The following is an 18,719-nucleotide window of genomic DNA, read 5'->3' as shown; positions in this document are numbered from 1 at the left end:
AGTGTTGTATTTTTAATAGTTTCTTATTTTCTCTGGATGCCCTAATGCAGTGGTTCCCAACCAGGGGTACTAAGAGCCCTGGGGGTACTTGGTCTACCCACAGGGGGTACTGGAGAAGACTCATGAGACCATAGGCCTACTGGTAAAAATCCACATGATGGGGTATTTCAGGGGTACTCCAGGCAGAGCAAAATTCAGTTGGTGGTACAGTAACCAAAAAAAGGTTGGGAACCACTGGCCTAAAGGGTCTAGACATCACCAGCTATCACCACTATAAATGACCAGTACAGACAGTCTCCTCATGGCCCCGCGAAAGTAACACCATCGAGTGTTGGGGATGGCTTAGGTTGGGTGGGGCTACTATGGGCTGGTATTTTGCAGGACAGAGACAGGAAGTTATAGTTATGTGGATGAATGAGTGTTTGAGATGTGGAGGGGTCTATAAGGACTGGTCTTTCTGCAGGGCTGAGATGTGGAGGGGTCTATAAGGTCTTTCTGCAGGGCTGAGATGTGGAGGGGTCTATAAGGTCTTTCTGCAGGGCTGAGATGTGGAGGGGTCTATAAGGTCTGGTCTTTCTGCAGGGCTGAGATGTGGAGGGGTCTATAAGGTCTTTCTGCAGGGCTGAGATGTGGAGGGGTCTATAAGGTCTGGTCTTTCTGCAGGGCTGAGATGTGGAGGGGTCTATAAGGACTGGTCTTTCTGCAGGGCTGAGATGTGGAGGGGTCTATAAGGTCTGGTCTTTCTGCAGGGCTGAGATGTGGAGGGGTCTATAAGGACTGGTCTTTCTGCAGGGCTGAGATGTGGAGGGGTCTATAAGGACTGGTCTTTCTGCAGGGCTGAGATGTGGAGGGGTCTATAAGGACTGGTCTTTCTGCAGGGCTGAGATGTGGAGGGGTCTATAAGGACTGGTCTTTCTGCAGGGCTGAGATGTGGAGGGGTCTATAAGGTCTTTCTGCAGGGCTGAGATGTGGAGGGGTCTATAAGGTCTTTCTGCAGGGCTGAGATGTGGAGGGGTCTATAAGGTCTTTCTGCAGGGCTGAGATGTGGAGGGGTCTATAAGGTCTTTCTGCAGGGCTGAGATGTGGAGGGGTCTATAAGGTCTTTCTGCAGGGCTGAGATGTGGAGGGGTCTATAAGGTCTTTCTGCAGGGCTGAGATGTGGATGGGTCTATAAGGTCTTTCTGCAGGGCTGAGATGTGGAGGGGTCTATAAGGACTGGTCTTTCTGCAGGGCTGAGATGTGGAGGGGTCTATAAGGTCAGGTCTTTCTGCAGGGCTGAGATGTGGAGGGTCTATAAGGACTGGTCTTTCTGCAGGGCTGAGATGTGGAGGGGTCTATAAGGTCTTTCTGCAGGGCTGAGATGTGGAGGGGTCTATAAGGACTGGTCTTTCTGCAGGGCTGAGATGTGGAGGGGTCTATAAGGACTGGTCTTTCTGCAGGGCTGAGATGTGGAGGGGTCTATAAGGACTGGTCTTTCTGCAGGGCTGAGATGTGGAGGGGTCTATAAGGTCTTTCTGCAGGGCTGAGATGTGGAGGGGTCTATAAGGTCTGGTCTTTCTGCAGGGCTGAGATGTGGAGGGGTCTATAAGGTCTTTCTGCAGGGCTGAGATGTGGAGGGGTCTATAAGGTCTTTCTGCAGGGCTGAGATGTGGAGGGTCTATAAGGTCTTTCTGCAGGGCTGAGATGTGGAGGGGTCTATAAGGTCTTTCTGCAGGGCTGAGATGTGGAGGGGTCTATAAGGTCTTTCTGCAGGGCTGAGATGTGGAGGGGTCTATAAGGTCTTTCTGCAGGGATGAGATGTGGAGGGGTCTATAAGGACTGGTCTTTCTGCAGGGCTGAGATGTGGAGGGGTCTATAAGGTCTTTCTGCAGGGCTGAGATGTGGAGGGGTCTATAAGGTCTTTCTGCAGGGCTGAGATGTGGAGGGGTCTATAAGGACTGGTCTTTCTGCAGGGCTGAGATGTGGAGGGGTCTATAAGAACTGGTCTTTCTGCAGGGCTGAGATGTGGAGGGGTCTATAAGGTCTTTCTGCAGGGCTGAGATGTGGAGGGGTCTATAAGGTCTGGTCTTTCTGCAGGGCTGAGATGTGGAGGGTCTATAAGGTCTGGTCTTTCTGCAGGGCTGAGATGTGGAGGGGTCTATAAGGACTGGTCTGTCTGCAGGGCTGAGATGTGGAGGGGTCTATAAGGACTGGTCTGTCTGCAGGGCTGAGATGTGGAGGGGTCTATAAGGACTGGTCTTTCTGCAGGGCTGAGATGTGGAGGGGTCTATAAGGTCAGGTCTTTCTGCAGGGCTGAGATGTGGAGGGGTCTATAAGGTCTTTCTGCAGGGCTGAGATGTGGATGGGTCTATAAGGTCTTTCTGCAGGGCTGAGATGTGGAGGGGTCTATAAGGACTGGTCTTTCTGCAGGGCTGAGATGTGGAGGGGTCTATAAGGTCTTTCTGCAGGGCTGAGATGTGGATGGGTCTATAAGGACTGGTCTTTCTGCAGGGCTGAGATGTGGAGGGGTCTATAAGGTCTTTCTGCAGGGCTGAGATGTGGAGGGGTCTATAAGGTCTTTCTGCAGGGCTGAGATGTGGAGGGGTCTATAAGGTCTGGTCTTTCTGCAGGGCTGAGATGTGGAGGGGTCTATAAGGTCTTTCTGCAGGGCTGAGATGTGGAGGGGTCTATAAGGTCTGGTCTTTCTGCAGGGCTGAGATGTGGAGGGGTCTATAAGGACTGGTCTTTCTGCAGGGCTGAGATGTGGAGGGGTCTATAAGGTCTGGTCTTTCTGCAGGGCTGAGATGTGGAGGGGTCTATAAGGTCTTTCTGCAGGGCTGAGATGTGGAGGGGTCTATAAGGTCTTTCTGCAGGGCTGAGATGTGGAGGGGTCTATAAGGTCTTTCTGCAGGGCTGAGATGTGGATGGGTCTATAAGGTCTTTCTGCAGGGCTGAGATGTGGAGGGGTCTATAAGGACTGGTCTTTCTGCAGGGCTGAGATGTGGAGGGGTCTATAAGGTCAGGTCTTTCTGCAGGGCTGAGATGTGGAGGGTCTATAAGGACTGGTCTTTCTGCAGGGCTGAGATGTGGAGGGGTCTATAAGGTCTTTCTGCAGGGCTGAGATGTGGAGGGGTCTATAAGGACTGGTCTTTCTGCAGGGCTGAGATGTGGAGGGGTCTATAAGGACTGGTCTTTCTGCAGGGCTGAGATGTGGAGGGGTCTATAAGGTCTTTCTGCAGGGCTGAGATGTGGAGGGGTCTATAAGGACTCGTCTTTCTGCAGGGCTGAGATGTGGAGGGGTCTATAAGGACTGGTCTTTCTGCAGGGCTGAGATGTGGAGGGGTCTATAAGGTCTGGTCTTTCTGCAGGGCTGAGATGTGGAGGGTCTATAAGGACTGGTCTTTCTGCAGGGCTGAGATGTGGAGGGGTCTATAAGGTCTTTCTGCAGGGCTGAGATGTGGAGGGGTCTATAAGGACTGGTCTTTCTGCAGGGCTGAGATGTGGAGGGGTCTATAAGGTCTTTCTGCAGGGCTGAGATGTGGAGGGGTCTATAAGGTCTTTCTGCAGGGCTGAGATGTGGAGGGGTCTATAAGGACTGGTCTTTCTGCAGGGCTGAGATGTGGAGGGGTCTATAAGGACTGGTCTTTCTGCAGGGCTGAGATGTGGAGGGGTCTATAAGGACTGGTCTTTCTGCAGGGCTGAGATGTGGAGGGTCTATAAGGACTGGTCTTTCTGCAGGGCTGAGATGTGGAGGGGTCTATAAGGTCTTTCTGCAGGGCTGAGATGTGGAGGGGTCTATAAGGTCTTTCTGCAGGGCTGAGATGTGGAGGGGTCTATAAGGACTGGTCTTTCTGCAGGGCTGAGATGTGGATGGGTCTATAAGGTCTTTCTGCAGGGCTGAGATGTGGAGGGGTCTATAAGGACTGGTCTTTCTGCAGGGCTGAGATGTGGAGGGTCTATAAGGTCTTTCTACAGGGCTGAGATGTGGAGGGGTCTATAAGGACTGGTCTTTCTGCAGGGCTGAGATGTGGAGGGGTCTATAAGGTCTTTCTGCAGGGCTGAGATGTGGAGGGGTCTATAAGGTCTTTCTGCAGGGCTGAGATGTGGAGGGGTCTATAAGGACTGGTCTTTCTGCAGGGCTGAGATGTGGAGGGTCTATAAGGTCTTTCTACAGGGCTGAGATGTGGAGGGGTCTATAAGGACTGGTCTTTCTGCAGGGCTGAGATGTGGAGGGGTCTATAAGGTCTTTCTGCAGGGCTGAGATGTGGAGGGGTCTATAAGGTCTTTCTGCAGGGCTGAGATGTGGAGGGGTCTATAAGGTCTTTCTGCAGGGCTGAGATGTGGAGGGGTCTATAAGGACTGGTCTTTCTGCAGGGCTGAGATGTGGAGGGGTGGAGGAGCTCGTCCACTCCACTCCCTCAGCTGTCCGTCCTTGAAGATGAGGTTGAGAGCGGGCAGCGGAACACCAGACTCGGCCGGGGGCTGGCTGAGAGGACCGGACACTCCACTGTCAGGGTCAGGCTGACCCTGGCTGCCATCCTATAGGACACATAGGTCAGGGGTCAAAGGTCAGTTGTGTATAACACAGTACATTAGGCACCAAAAGGAAGAAAACTGAATAAAACTGGTCAGGAATTGTCCAATAATACCTGGAATTGTCCAATACGAAACGCGAACGAAACATCTCAGTTTCCATTGCAAAACATTTTAAAAACGTTTTCTGTTGTGTGCCCTTATGAACACCACCTAGGTACTTTCATGTAGTATTTCACTAGTAGAACAACTTCGTCGACAGGTGCAGGTGTAGTAATTCTGGTAGTAGCAGGACTACCAGGAATACCTGATGGGAATACCTGATGTATATGGATATTTGTAAATGGATATTTGTATACGGATATATGGATATTTGTATATGTATAAGTATGTATATTGATATATGGATATTGATATATTGATAAGTATATTGATATATGTATATTGATATTCTGATATATGTATATTGATATATGTACATTGATATATTGATATTTGTATATTGATATATTGATATATGTATATTGATATATGGATATTGATATATTGATATATGTATATTGATATTCTGATATATGTATATTGATTTATGTATATTGATATATGTACATTGATATATTGATATATGTATATTGATATATGGATATTGATATATTGCTATATGTATATTGATATATTGATATATTTATATTGATATATGGATATTGATATATTGCTATATGTATATTGATATATTGATATATTTATATTGATATATGTATATTGATATATGTATATGTATATTTGTATATTGATATATGTATATTGATATATGTATATTGATATATGTATATTTGTTTATTGATATATGTATATTGATATATGTATATTTGTATATTGATATATGTATATGTATATTGATATATTTGTATTTGTATATTGATATATGTATATGTATATTTGTATATTGATATATGTATATTGATATATGTATATATGTATATTGATATATGTATATTGATATATGTATATTTGTATTTGTATATTGATATATGTATATATGTATTTGTATATTGATATATGTATATGTATATTTGTATATTGATATATGTATATGTATATTTGTATATTGATACATGTATATTGATATGTATATATGTATATATGTACATTGATACATGTATATTGATATATGTATATATGTATATTTGTATATTGATATATGTATATTTGTATATTGATATATGTATATTTGTATATTGATATATGTATATTTGTATATTGATATTGATATTCTGATATATGTATATTGATTTATGTATATTGATATATGTACATTGATATATTGATATATGTATATTGATATATGGATATTGATATATTGCTATATGTATATTGATATATTGATATATTTATATTGATATATGGATATTGATATATTGCTATATGTATATTGATATATTGATATATTTATATTGATATATGTATATTGATATATGTATATGTATATTTGTATATTGATATATGTATATTGATATATGTATATTGATATATGTATATTTGTATATTGATATATGTATATTGATATATGTATATTTGTATATTGATATATGTATATGTATATTGATATATTTGTATTTGTATATTGATATATGTATATGTATATTTGTATATTGATATATGTATATTGATATATGTATATATGTATATTGATATATGTATATTGATATATGTATATTTGTATTTGTATATTGATATATGTATATATGTATTTGTATATTGATATATGTATATGTATATTTGTATATTGATATATGTATATGTATATTTGTATATTGATACATGTATATTGATATGTATATATGTATATATGTACATTGATACATGTATATTGATATGTATATATGTATATATGTATATAGATATATGTATATGTATATTTGTATATTGATATATGTATATTTGTATATTGATATATGTATATTTGTATATTGATATATGTATATTTGTATATTGATATATGTATATATGTATATTGATATATGTATATGTATATATGTATATTGATATATGTATATGTATATTTGCTCATCACTTGTTTTGATCATGACAGTGATAAGGATGATATAATTATCATTCATGTTGCTGTTGTCTGGTTTATTGTTGCAGTCTTAATGTCCTCAGTATGACCTCACTTCTTTCTCTATTTTGGTCCAGTCTCATAATGTCACTTTCAGTGTTCTGTTCAGATTGGCCGGTTTGATTTGAGAGCTCTTCGAGTGGCGGCGAGGTGTGATACAATAGAAAGCAGCTCTTACCTGAAATGACTGAACAAAACTCAGAACTTTCAATGATAGTTTTCGGCTGGAATGAAGTAAGTCTTGAAGGCTGAAACAACAAAGAATTACAGATTGACACTTTTTAAGATAAAAACACAAACTCTAGTCTTTTTCCATTTCCCAAGCAGGACATAAAAAAAGACTCTTTATGTTGTTCTTCCTGTACCTGTCTTTGCTACAGAGGCCGTGCGAGGCGATCTTTCTGCATATTTTGCGGTTGAGCTCGGAGCTGAAGAGGGGCATCCCAAAGCACAGCTCTAGAGGGACCCACTTATCCTCTGTCAACGGCACTGCAGGAGGGCGGGGGTACAGAACATTACATCATCAAACGGGGACAAGAAGAGAGATAAGTCACGGAACGGAATGTGAGAGTATAATAGAATAGATTAGAATATAACCAAGGACGGAAATTCCCTTTTGACCTCAGTGACACAGACGAGGTCTCACAACATACACATTAACAATATATACTGACAAAACCTCAGGAACACCTGCCCCCTCCATGACATAGACTGACCAGGTGAATCCAGGTGAAAGCTATGATCCCTTATTGATGTCACTGGTTAAATCCACTTCAGTCAGTGTAGATGAAGGAGAGGAGACAGGTTAAAGAAGGATTTCTAAGTCTCGAGACAATTGAGAGATGGATTACGTATGTGTGCCATTCAGACGGTGAATTGGCAAGACAAAATATTAAAGTGTCTTAGAACGGGGTTACGGTAGTAGGTGCCAGGCGCACCGGTTTGTGTCAAGAACTGCAACCCTGCTGGGTTTTTCACACTCAACAGTTTCCTGTGTGTATCAAGAATGTTCCACCACCCAAAGGACAACCAGCCAAGTTAACACAACTGTGGGAAGCATTGGAGTCAACATGGGCCCAGTATCCCTGTGGAACGCTTTCGACACCTTATTGTGTCCATTCATTTATTTATTTTATTTTATTTAACCAGGTAGGCAAATTGAGAACACGTTCTCATTTACAATTGCGACCTGGCCAAGATAAAGCAAAGCAGTTCGACACATACAACAACACAGAGTTACACATGGAGTAAAACAAACATACAGTCAATAATACAGTGAAAAATAAGTCTATTTACAATATGAGCAAGTGAGGTGAGATAAGGGAGGTGAAGGCAAACAAAATATATATATAAATAAATAAAAATATAAAAAGGCCATGGTGGCGAAGTAAATACAATATAGCAAGTAAAAAAAAGTAAAAAAAGTAGAGATAGAAATAACGGGGTGCAAAGGAGCAAAATAAATAAATACAGTAGGTAAAGAGGTAGTTGTTTGGGCTAAATTATAGATGGGCTATGTACAGGTGCAGTAATCTATGAGCTGCTCTGACAGCTGGTGCTTAAAGCTAGTGAGGGAGATAAGTGTTTCCAGTTTCAGAGATTTTTGTAGTTCGTTCCAGTCATTGGCAGCAGAGAACTTGAAGGAGAGGCGTCCAAAGGAATAATTGGTTTTCGGGGTGATCAGAGAGATATACCTGCTGGAGCGCGTGCTACAGGTAGGTGCTGCTATGGTGACCAGCGAGCTGAGATAAGGGGGGACTTTACCTATAGATGAATAGATGAATTGAGAATGTTCTGATGGCGACTCATTATTAGGAAGGTGTTCCTGATGTTGTGTACACTCAGTGTTTACCAGTTAGAAACGGAGGAACAGATAAGGGGAAGGAGAGGGTGCAACTCTGAATTAATATGAATTAATTAATTACTAATTAATAACAAGCATGAACATTGGAACCAAGCCACAGGTTGAGTAGACTGTACTATACCTATATACTATAGTCTACACAGGTCGAGTAGACTGTACTATACCTATATACTATAGTCTACACAGGTTGAGTAGGCTGTACTATACCTTCTGCTGCTTGCTTCCCTCCATTGTTGTCCTCTGTGACCAGCTCAAAGGACTCTGTGCTGCTGTTAACCTCCAGCCCACCTCCCAGACGACTGTCTCCTGTATAGACAATATAACAAGTTACCCACCTCCCAGACGACTGTCTCCTGTATAGACAATATAACAAGTTACCCACCTCCCAGACGACTGTCTCCTGTATAGACAATATAACAAGTTACCCACCTCCCAGACGACTGTCTCCTGTATAGACAATATAACAAGTTACCCACCTCCCAGACGACTGTCTCCTGTATAGACAATATAACAAGTTACCCACCTCCCAGACGACCGTCTCCTGTATAGGCAATATAACAAGTTACCCACCACCCAGACGACCGTCTCCTGTATAGACAATATAACAAGTTACCCACCTCCCAGACGACCGTCTCCTGTATAGACAATATAACAAGTTACCCACCTCCCAGACGACTGTCTCCTGTATAGACAATATAACAAGTTACCCACCTCCCAGACGACTGTCTCCTGTATAGACAATATAACAAGTTACCCACCTCCCAGACGACTGTCTCCTGTATAGACAATATAACAAGTTACCCACCTCCCAGACGACCGTCTCCTGTATAGACAATATAACAAGTTACCCACCACCCAGTTGCCGAGTTAAATAAGATTTAAAAACCCAGTTGACCCTCTGGGGTTGCCCTACGGTTGCGGGCGGTGCGGGTGCCGTACCAGGCGGTGATACAACCCGACAGGATGCTCTCAATGGTGCATCTGTAAAAGTTTGTGATGGACTTAGGTACCAAGGCGAATTTCTTCAGCCTCCTGAGGTTGAAGAGGTGCTGTTGCGCCTTCTTCGCCACACCGTCTGTGTGAGTGGGTCATTTCAGTTTGTCAGTGATGTGTCCAAGAAGTCCAGGACCCAGTTGCATAGGGCGGGGTTCAGACCCAAATGATGAGCTTGGAGGGTACTATGGTGTTGAAGGCTGAGCTATTGGCAATGAATCGCATTCTTACAAAGGTATTCTTCTTGTCCAGATGGGATAGGGCCGTGTAATGGCGATTGCATCGTCTGTGGATTTATTGAGGCGGTATTGAAATTGAAGTGGATTTAGGGTGTCAGGTAACAGTTGATGTTGAGATGTGTCTGTTACTTGAACTCTTGTGAATCATTTATTTGGGCTGCAGTTTCTGAGACTGGTACACCTAATGAACTTATCCTCTGCAGCAGAGGTAACTCTGGGTCTTCCTTTCCTGTGGCGGTCCTCATGAGAGCCAGTTTCATCATAGCACTTGATGGTTTTTGCGACTGCACTTGAAGAAACTTTCATTTTCAAAGTTCATGACATTTTCTGGCTTGACTGACCTTCATGTCTTAAAGTAATGACGGACTGTCGTTTTGCTTTGATTATTTGAGCTGTTCTTGCCATAATATGGACTTAATCTTTTACCAAATAGGGCTATCTTTTGTATACCACCCCTACCTCATCACAACTGATTGGCTTAAACACATTAAGATGGAAAGAAATTGCAGAAATGTACTTTTAACAAGTCACACCTGTTAATTGAAATGCATTCCAGGTGACTACCTCGTGAAGCTGGTTGAGAGAACGCCAAGAGTGAGGAAAGCTGTCATCAAGGCAAAGGGTGGCTAATCTCAAATATATCATATATTTTGATTTGTTAACACTTTTTTGGTTACAACATGATTCCATATGTGTTATTTCATAGTTTATGTCTTAACTATTCTACAATGTGGAAAATAGTAAAAAAAATAAAGAAAAACCCTTGAATGAGTAGGTGTTTCCAAACTTTTGACTGGTATTGTATATATATTGACTGAAGGCGGGACGGCCGGGCATTGACTGAAGACGGGAGACTGGTTGGCATCCAAAATTCTATGACTGTCACAAGCCTAATCACAAGCCTCCACTCACCCCTGCCGTGTGATCCTACCCCCACCCAGACCCCGGTCCTCTACTCCACTCACCCCTGCCGTGTGATCCTACCCCCACCCAGACCCCGGTCCTCTACTCCACTCACCCCTGCCGTGTGATCCTACCCCCACCCAGACCCCGGTCCTCTACTCCACTCACCCCTGCCGTGTGATCCTACCCCCACCCAGACCCCGGTCCTCTACTCCACTCACCCCTGCCGTGTGATCCTACCCCCACCCAGACCCCGGTCCTCTACTCCACTCACCCCTGCCGTGTGATCCTACCCCCACCCAGACCCCGGTCCTCTACTCCACTCACCCCTGCCGTGTGATCCTACCCCCACCCAGACCCCGGTCCTCTACTCCACTCACCCCTGCCGTGTGATCCTACCCCCACCCAGACCCCGGTCCTCTACTCCACTCACCCCTGCCGTGTGATCCTACCCCCACCCAGACCCCGGTCCTCTACTCCACTCACCCCTGCCGTCTGATCCTACCCCCAACCCCACCCCGGTCCTCTACTCCACTCACCCCTGCCGTCTGATCCCACCCCCACCCCGGTCCTCTACTCCACTCACCCCTGCCGTCTGATCCTACCCCCAACCCCACCCCGGTCCTCTACTCCACTCACCCCTGCCGTCTGATCCCACCCCCACCCCGGTCCTCTACTCCACTCACCCCTGCCGTCTGATCCTACCCCCAACCCCACCCCGGTCCTCTACTCCACTCACCCCTGCCGTCGGAGCCTACCCCCACCCCGGTCCTCTACTCCACTCACCCCTGCCGTCTGATCCTACCCCCAACCCCACCCCGGTCCTCTACTCCACTCACCCCTGTCGTCTGATCCTACCCCCACCCCGGTCCTCTACTCCACTCACCCCTGCCGTCGGAGCCTACCCCCACCCCGGTCCTCTACTCCACTCACCCCTGCCGTCGGAGCCTACCCCCACCCCGGTCCTCTACTCCACTCACCCCTGCCGTCGGAGCTCTCGCTGGCCCTCCTGCGGTGCCTGTTGTTGGGGTTGAGCATGGTGATGTAACCACACTGGTGCTCCAGATCCACCTTCTCCCTCAGCAGCAGCAGGGCCTTGTGGACACACATGTTGGAGGAGGAGAACTCTGGGAGGAGGGGGCAGAAAGGGTTCAACTAGGTTTTAACACAGGAAGATGTGTATATCAACTCTTACATGTGATACCTCTAACGTGTCACTTCCTGTCGTCAACCAAATTCAATTGTTCACAGAGAAAGAAAGGGCTTCAGAAAGCAACAGGTCTCTGACTTGATTATCTGAAACGCTCGTCAGTTCTGCAGGCTCAGATAGATCGCAGTGCATCAAATACAGCAGCTAAAGAACCAGCTACCTCCTTTGAGATCCTCCTGGTCAAACGGGAAGGGCACGTGAACTGTCTCTCCATGACCCTGCAGTCCATGGCCCTGTGGACCCAGAGAGACTTACGTTAGATGTTAGACTTACGTTAGACGTTAGACTTACGTTAAAATGTAAAAGTTAGAGTGTGTGTGTAACGGATGTGAAACGGCTAGCTAGTTAGCGGTGGTGCGCGCTAATAGCGTTTCAATCGGTGACGTCACTCGCTTTGAGACCTTTAAGTAGTGGTTCCCCTTGCTCTGCAAGGGCCGTGGCCTTTGTGGAGCGATGGGTAACGATGCTTCGTGGGCGACCGTTGTTGATGTGCGCAGAGGGTCCCTGGTTCGCGCCCGGGTCGGGGCGAGGGGACGCCGTAAAGTTATACTGCTCCATGTGTGTGTGTGTGTCTTACCTGTATGAGTACAGCAGAGTGTGTGAGTGCGTCATTGAGCATGGTCAGCACGTTGGACGTAGGAACCACACCGGGGTCGTGACCCCAGGAAGTGATCAGCAGCCTGTCAAAAACCTGGAACACATACAATAATCACCAGGAATCCTCACCACCAGAAACACTGAGTGTGTCTTTCTGATGACAGGTGTGTACATGTGTATGTGTATGTGTGTGTGTGTGTGTGTGTGTGTGTGTGTGTGTGTGTGTGTGTGTGTGTGTGTGTGTGTGTGTGTGTGTGTGTGTGTGTGTGTGTGTGTGTGTGACTGATTCTGATGACAGGTAGTAGCACTCAGGCCAGACAGCAAGGACCGGCAATTTCCCAGACACACATAAAGGCTAGTACTAAACTAAAACGGATGTTCAACGGAAGTTCACCACTGAATTAGATTTTTAATTTTAATCTGTGTCCGGGAAACCAGTCCACAGAATATCAGACCATTAAAACTGACCTGGGAGATGTCCGGTAGTTTCTATAGACTGACCTGGGAGATGTCCGGTGGTTTCTATAGACTGCCCTGGGAGATGTCCGGTAGTTTCTATAGACTGACCTGGGAGATGTCCGGTAGGTTCTATAGACTGCCCTGGGAGATGTCCGGTAGTTTCTATAGACTGCCCTGGGAGATGTCCGGTAGTTTCTATAGACTGACCTGGGAGATGTCTGGTAGTTTCTATAGACTGACCTGGGAGATGTCTGGTAGTTTCTACAGACTGACCTGGGAGATGTCCGGTAGTTTCTATAGACTGACCTGGGAGATGTCCGGTAGGTTCTATAGACTGACCTGGGAGATGTCCGGTAGTTTCTATAGACTGACCTGGGAGATGTCCGGTAGTTTCTACAGACTGACCTGGGAGATGTCCGGTAGGTTCTATAGACTGACCTGGGAGATGTCCGGTAGGTTCTATAGACTGACCTGGGAGATGTCTGGTAGTTTCTACAGACTGACCTGGGAGATGTCCGGTAGGTTCTATAGACTGACCTGGGAGATGTCCGGTGGTTTCTATAGACTGCCCTGGGAGATGTCCGGTAGTTTCTATAGACTGACCTGGGAGATGTCCGGTAGTTTCTACAGACTGACCTGGGAGATGTCCGGTAGTTTCTATAGACTGACCTGGGAGATGTCTGGTAGTTTCTATAGACTGACCTGGGAGATGTCTGGTAGTTTCTATAGACTGACCTGGGAGATGTCTGGTAGTTTCTATAGACTGACCTGGGAGATGTCTGGTAGTTTCTACAGACTGACCTGGGAGATGTCCGGTAGTTTCTACAGACTGACCTGGGAGATGTCCGGTAGTTTCTACAGACTGACCTGGGAGATGTCCGGTAGTTTCTATAGACTGACCTGGGAGATGTCCGGTAGTTTCTATAGACTGACCAGGGAGATGTCTGGTAGTTTCTATAGACTGACCTGGGAGATGTCTGGTAGTTTCTATAGACTGACCTGGGAGATGTCTGGTAGTTTCTACAGACTGACCTGGGAGATGTCCGGTAGTTTCTATAGACTGACCTGGGAGATGTCCGGTAGTTTCTATAGACTGACCTGGGAGATGTCTGGTAGTTTCTATAGACTGACCTGGGAGATGTCTGGTAGTTTCTATAGACTGACCTGGAAGATGTCTGGTAGTTTCTATAGACTGACCTGGGAGATGTCTGGTAGTTTCTATAGACTGACCTGGGAGATGTCTGGTGGTTTCTATAGACTGACCTGGGAGATGTCCGGTAGTTTCTACAGACTGACCTGGGAGATGTCTGGTAGTTTCTACAGACTGACCTGGGAGATGTCCGGTAGTTTCTACAGACTGACCTGGAAGGTGTCCGGTAGTTTCCGGAGCCTGGAGCCCTTGGACAGCAGCAGGGAGGGAGGCCCCTGGCCGGTCACATGGTACAGGTAGAGCTTGAACCAGATGGAGCTCACCTCAGGGATGGCTGGGCCAATGTGCTGCAGGGGGAACAATAACGTTTATTTATTCATTAACGCATGGTTGATTTGAATAGGGACAGATGCAAACACATACTACTTTATGTACCATTACAAAAGTCAGATTAGCTGGCCAAGGGTCATGGAATTTACAAGAATGTTCAAATCCTGAAAGAAAATAATAGCAGCCTAATCCACCCTGCTGACTGTGGCCGATCCACCCCCCTGACTGTGGCCGATCCACCCCCCTGACTGTGGCCGATCCACCCCGCTGACTGTGGCCGATCCACCCCCTGACTGTGGCCGATCCACCCGGCTGACTGTGGCCGATCCACCCGGCTGACTGTGGCCGATCCACCCCGCTGACTGTGGCCGATCCACCCCGCTGACTGTGGCCGATCCACCCCCCTGACTGTGGCCGATCCACCCCCCTGACTGTGGCCGATCCACCCAGCTGACTGTGGCCGATCCACCCCGCTGACTGTGGCCGATCCACCCCCCTGACTGTGGCCGATCCACCCCGCTGACTGTGGCCGATCCACCCTCCTGACTGTGGCCGATCCACCCCCCTGACTGTGGCCGATCCACCCCCCTGACTGTGGCCGATCCACCCCCCTGACTGTGGCCGATCCACCCCCCTGACTGTGGCCGATCCACCCCCCTGACTGTGGCCGATCCACCCCGCTGACTGTGGCCGATCCACCCTGCTGACTGTGGCCGATCCACCCCGCTGACTGTGGCCGATCCACCCCCCTGACTGTGGCCGATCCACCCCGCTGACTGTGGCCGATCCACCCTCCTGACTGTGGCCGATCCACCCTCCTGACTGTGGCCGATCCACCCCCCTGACTGTGGCCGATCCACCCCGCTGACTGTGGCCGATCCACCCCCCTGACTGTGGCCGATCCACCCCGCTGACTGTGGCCGATCCACCCTGCTGACTGTGGCCGATCCACCCCGCTGACTGTGGCCGATCCACCCCCCTGACTGTGGCCGATCCACCCCGCTGACTGTGGCCGATCCACCCCCCTGACTGTGGCCGATCCTGTGTCTGTGTCTGTGTGTCAGGGGAGAAGCTCCAGATGTCTATGTGTCAGGGGAGAACCTCCAGGTGGTATCTGATGCTACTGAGCCAGATGTCTGTGTGTCAGGGGAGAAGCACCAGCTTGTATCTGATGCTACTGAGCCAGATGTTTGTGTGTCAGGGGAGAAGCTCCAGATGTCTGTGTATCAGGGGAGAAGCTCCAGGTGGTATCTGATGCTACTGAGCCAGATGTCTGTGTGTCAGGGGAGAAGCTCCAGCTGGTATCTGATGCTACTGAGCCAGATGTTTGTGTGTCAGGGGAGAAGCTCCAGGTGGTATCTGATGCTACTGAGCCAGATGTCTGTGTGTCAGGGGAGAAGCTCCAGATGTCTGTGTGTCAGGGGAGAAGCTCCAGGTGGTATCTGATGCTACTGAGCCAGATGTCTGTGTGTCAGGGGAGAAGCTCCAGATGTCTGTGTGTCAGGGGAGAAGCTCCAGGTGGTATCTGATGCTACTGAGCCAGATGTCTATGTGTCATGGGAGAAGCTCCAGATGTCTGTGTGTCAGGGGAGAAGCTCCAGGTGGTATCTGATGCTACTGAGCCAGATGTCTGTGTGTCAGGGGAGAAGCTCCAGGTGGTATCTGATGTTACTGAGCCAGATGTCTGTGTGTCAGGGGAGAAGCTCCAGGTGGTATCTGATGCTACTGAGCCAGATGTCTGTGTGTCAGGGGAGAAGCTCCAGGTGGTATCTGATGCTACTGAGCCAGATGTCTGTGTGTCAGGGGAGAAGCTCCAGCTGGTATCTGATTTTAAGTACCTTGGCATCATACTTGATTCCAACCTCTCTTTTAAAAAGCATGTGAAAAAGGTAATTCAGATAACCAAATTCAACCTAGCTAATTTCCGATTTATACAAAATTGTTTGACTACAGAGGTAGCAAAACTGTACTTCAAATCTATGATAGTCCCCCACTTAACATACTGCTTGACTAGTTGGGCCCAAGCTTGCTGTACAACAGTAAGACCTATTCAGTCTGTCTACAAACAGGCTCTCAAAGTGCTTGATAGGAAGCCCAGTAGCCATCATCACTGTCACATCCTCAGAAAGCATGAGCTCCTGAGTTGGGAAAATCTGGTGCAATACACCGACGCATGTCTTGTTTTCAAGATCCTAAATGGCCTGGCTCCCCCTCCATTCAGAATTTCTGTTAAACAGAAAACCCAAACATATGGCAGCAGATCCACAAGGTATACCATGAGAGGTGACTGTATAGTTCCCTTAAGGAAAAGCACCTTTAGTAAATCCGTTTTCTCTGTGAGAGCTTCCAATGTCTGGAATACACTGCCATCAGACACACATAACTGCACCACATATCACACTTTCACAAAATGCTTGAAGACATGGCTAAAGGTCAATCAGATTTCTGAACATGGTCCCTAGCTGTGTATCACCTCTTTCCATGTTGTCTGTTGTCTGTAGCTTGTGAGGTGTGGAAACACTTTGTTGCTTTTATGAATTTTGTCTTGCTGCTTTTTGTTCTATGTTGCTCTGTCTGTATGCTACGTCTTGCTTGTCCTATGTTACTCTGTCTGTATGCTACGTCTTGTCCTATGTTGCTCTGTCTGTATGCTACGTCTTGTCCTATGTTACTCTGTCTGTATGCTACGTCTTGTCCTATGTTGCTCTGTCTGTATGCTACGTCTTGTCCTATGTTGCTCTGTCTGTATGCTACGTCTTGTTCTATGTTACTCTGTCTGTATGCTACGTCTTGTCCTATGTTGCTCTGTCTGTATGCTACGTCTTGCTTGTCCTATGTTACTCTGTCTGTATGCTACGTCTTGCTTGTCCTATGTTACTCTGTCTGTATGCTATGTCTTGCTTGTTCTATGTTACTCTGTCTGTATGCTACGTCTTGCTTGTCCTATGTTACTCTGTCTGTATGCTATGTCTTGCTTGTTCTATGTTGCTCAGTCTGTATGCTACGTCTTGTCCTATGTTGCTCTGTTTGTATGCTACGTCTTGCTTGTCCTATGTTGCTCTGTTTGTATGCTAGGTCTTGTTCTATGTTGCTCTGTCTGTATGCTACGTCTTGCTTGTTCTATGTTACTCTGTCTGTATGCTACGTCTTGTTCTATGTTACTCTGTCTGTATGCTACGTCTTGCTTGTCCTATGTTGCTCTGTCTGTATGCTACGTGTTGCTTGTCCTATGTTGCTCTGTCTGTATGCTACGTTTTGCTTGTCCTATGTTGCTCTGCGTGTGCTCACTGCTCAATGATTGTCTATAGCGTAATTGTTTTTAATAACCTGCCCAGGGATTGCGGTTGAAAATTAGCCGACTGGCTAAAACCGTCACTTTTACTGAAACGTTGATTAATGTGCAACTGTCCCTGTAAAAATAAAATAAACTGAAACTCAAATAGATTGCACCTGTGTGCAATCTAAGTGTCACATGATCTGTCACATGATCTCAGTATATCGTGTGTTCTGAAAGGCCCCAGAGTCTGCAAAACCACTAAGCAAGGGGCACCACCAAGGAGCACCATGACGACCAAGGAGCTCTCCAAACAGGTCAGGGACAAAGTTGAGAAGTACAGATCGGAGTTGGGTTATAAAAAAATATCTGAAACTTTGAACATAAATCCATTATTAAAAAATGGAAAGAATATGGCACCACAACAAACCTGCCAAGGGAGGGCCGCCCACCAAAACTCACGGACCAGGCAAGGAGGGCATTAATCAGAGAGGCAACAAAGAGACCAAAGATAATCCTGAAGGAGCTGCAAAACTCCACAGCACAGATTGGAGTATCTGTCCATAGGACCACTTTAAGCCGTACACTCCACAGAGCTGGGCTTTACGGAAGAGTGGCCAGAAAAAAGCCACTGTTTAATGAAGAAAATAAGCAAACATGTTTGTGTGGTGGCAGCATCATGCTCTGGGGGATGTTTTTCATCGGCAGGGACTGGGAAACTGGTCAGAATTGAAGGAATGATGGATGGCGCTAAATACAGGGAAATTCTTGAGAGAAACCAGTTTCAGTCTTCCAGAGATTTGAGACTGGGACGGAGGTTCACCTTCCAGCAGGACAATGGCCCTAAGCCTACTGCTAAAGCAACACTCGAGTGGTTTAAGGGGAAACACTTAAATGTATTGGAATGGCCTAGTCTAAGCCCAGACCTCAATCCAATTGAGAACCTGTGGTATGACTTAAAGATTGCTGTACACCAGCGGAACCCATCCAACTCGAAGGACCTGGAGCAGTTTTGCCTTGAAGAATGGGCAAAAATCCCAGTGGCTAGATGTGCCAAGCTTATAGAGAC

General features: G+C 46.4%; 1 protein-coding gene and 2 long non-coding RNA genes across 22 annotated transcripts in view; 2 read left to right on the top strand and 1 right to left on the bottom strand.

The window, feature by feature from the left end:
- The first annotated feature begins 1,441 nt into the window (after positions 1–1,441).
- On the top strand, positions 1,442–3,362 carry LOC129830633 (uncharacterized). 15 transcript variants are annotated; one of them, XR_008755588.1, is made up of 7 exons: positions 1,800–1,859; positions 2,102–2,149; positions 2,355–2,435; positions 2,555–2,673; positions 2,717–2,878; positions 2,955–2,997; positions 3,040–3,058. It is a non-coding gene; the product is annotated as an uncharacterized LOC129830633 (long non-coding RNA). The 15 variants fall into 15 exon arrangements; XR_008755590.1 differs by lacking the exon at positions 2,102–2,149 and adding an exon at positions 2,231–2,273 and having other exon boundaries at positions 1,804–1,859; XR_008755592.1 differs by lacking the exons at positions 1,800–1,859; positions 2,102–2,149 and adding exons at positions 1,981–2,059; positions 2,231–2,273.
- Positions 3,363–3,585: 223 nt separating this feature from the next.
- On the top strand, positions 3,586–4,363 carry LOC129830634 (uncharacterized). 4 transcript variants are annotated; one of them, XR_008755603.1, is made up of 5 exons: positions 3,586–3,620; positions 3,744–3,824; positions 3,863–3,942; positions 3,981–4,104; positions 4,299–4,363. It is a non-coding gene; the product is annotated as an uncharacterized LOC129830634 (long non-coding RNA). The 4 variants fall into 4 exon arrangements; XR_008755604.1 differs by having other exon boundaries at positions 3,981–4,141; positions 4,223–4,320; XR_008755601.1 differs by lacking the exon at positions 4,299–4,363 and adding an exon at positions 4,180–4,260 and having other exon boundaries at positions 3,981–4,141.
- The window catches only part of fam91a1 (family with sequence similarity 91 member A1), a 96,352-nt gene continuing 81,780 nt past the window's right edge, over positions 4,148–18,719 (bottom strand). For 2 of the 3 annotated variants that reach the window (XM_055893210.1, XM_055893211.1), the window contains 8 exons: positions 14,259–14,393; positions 12,418–12,531; positions 12,001–12,073; positions 11,611–11,757; positions 8,703–8,801; positions 6,997–7,120; positions 6,810–6,879; positions 4,148–4,518 (listed from right to left, as the gene is read on the bottom strand). In XM_055893210.1, the coding sequence (XP_055749185.1) occupies positions 4,330–4,518; positions 6,810–6,879; positions 6,997–7,120; positions 8,703–8,801; positions 11,611–11,757; positions 12,001–12,073; positions 12,418–12,531; positions 14,259–14,393 (951 nt within the window). In that variant the 3' untranslated portion in view covers positions 4,148–4,329. The other variant, XM_055893212.1, reaches the window with a different exon arrangement.

Source organism: Salvelinus fontinalis, chromosome 32 (assembly GCF_029448725.1).
Source record: "Salvelinus fontinalis isolate EN_2023a chromosome 32, ASM2944872v1, whole genome shotgun sequence".
Taxonomy (NCBI): domain Eukaryota; kingdom Metazoa; phylum Chordata; class Actinopteri; order Salmoniformes; family Salmonidae; genus Salvelinus; species Salvelinus fontinalis.
Note: the sequence above shows the minus strand (reverse complement) of the source record. Positions and strands in the feature narration are given on the sequence as shown.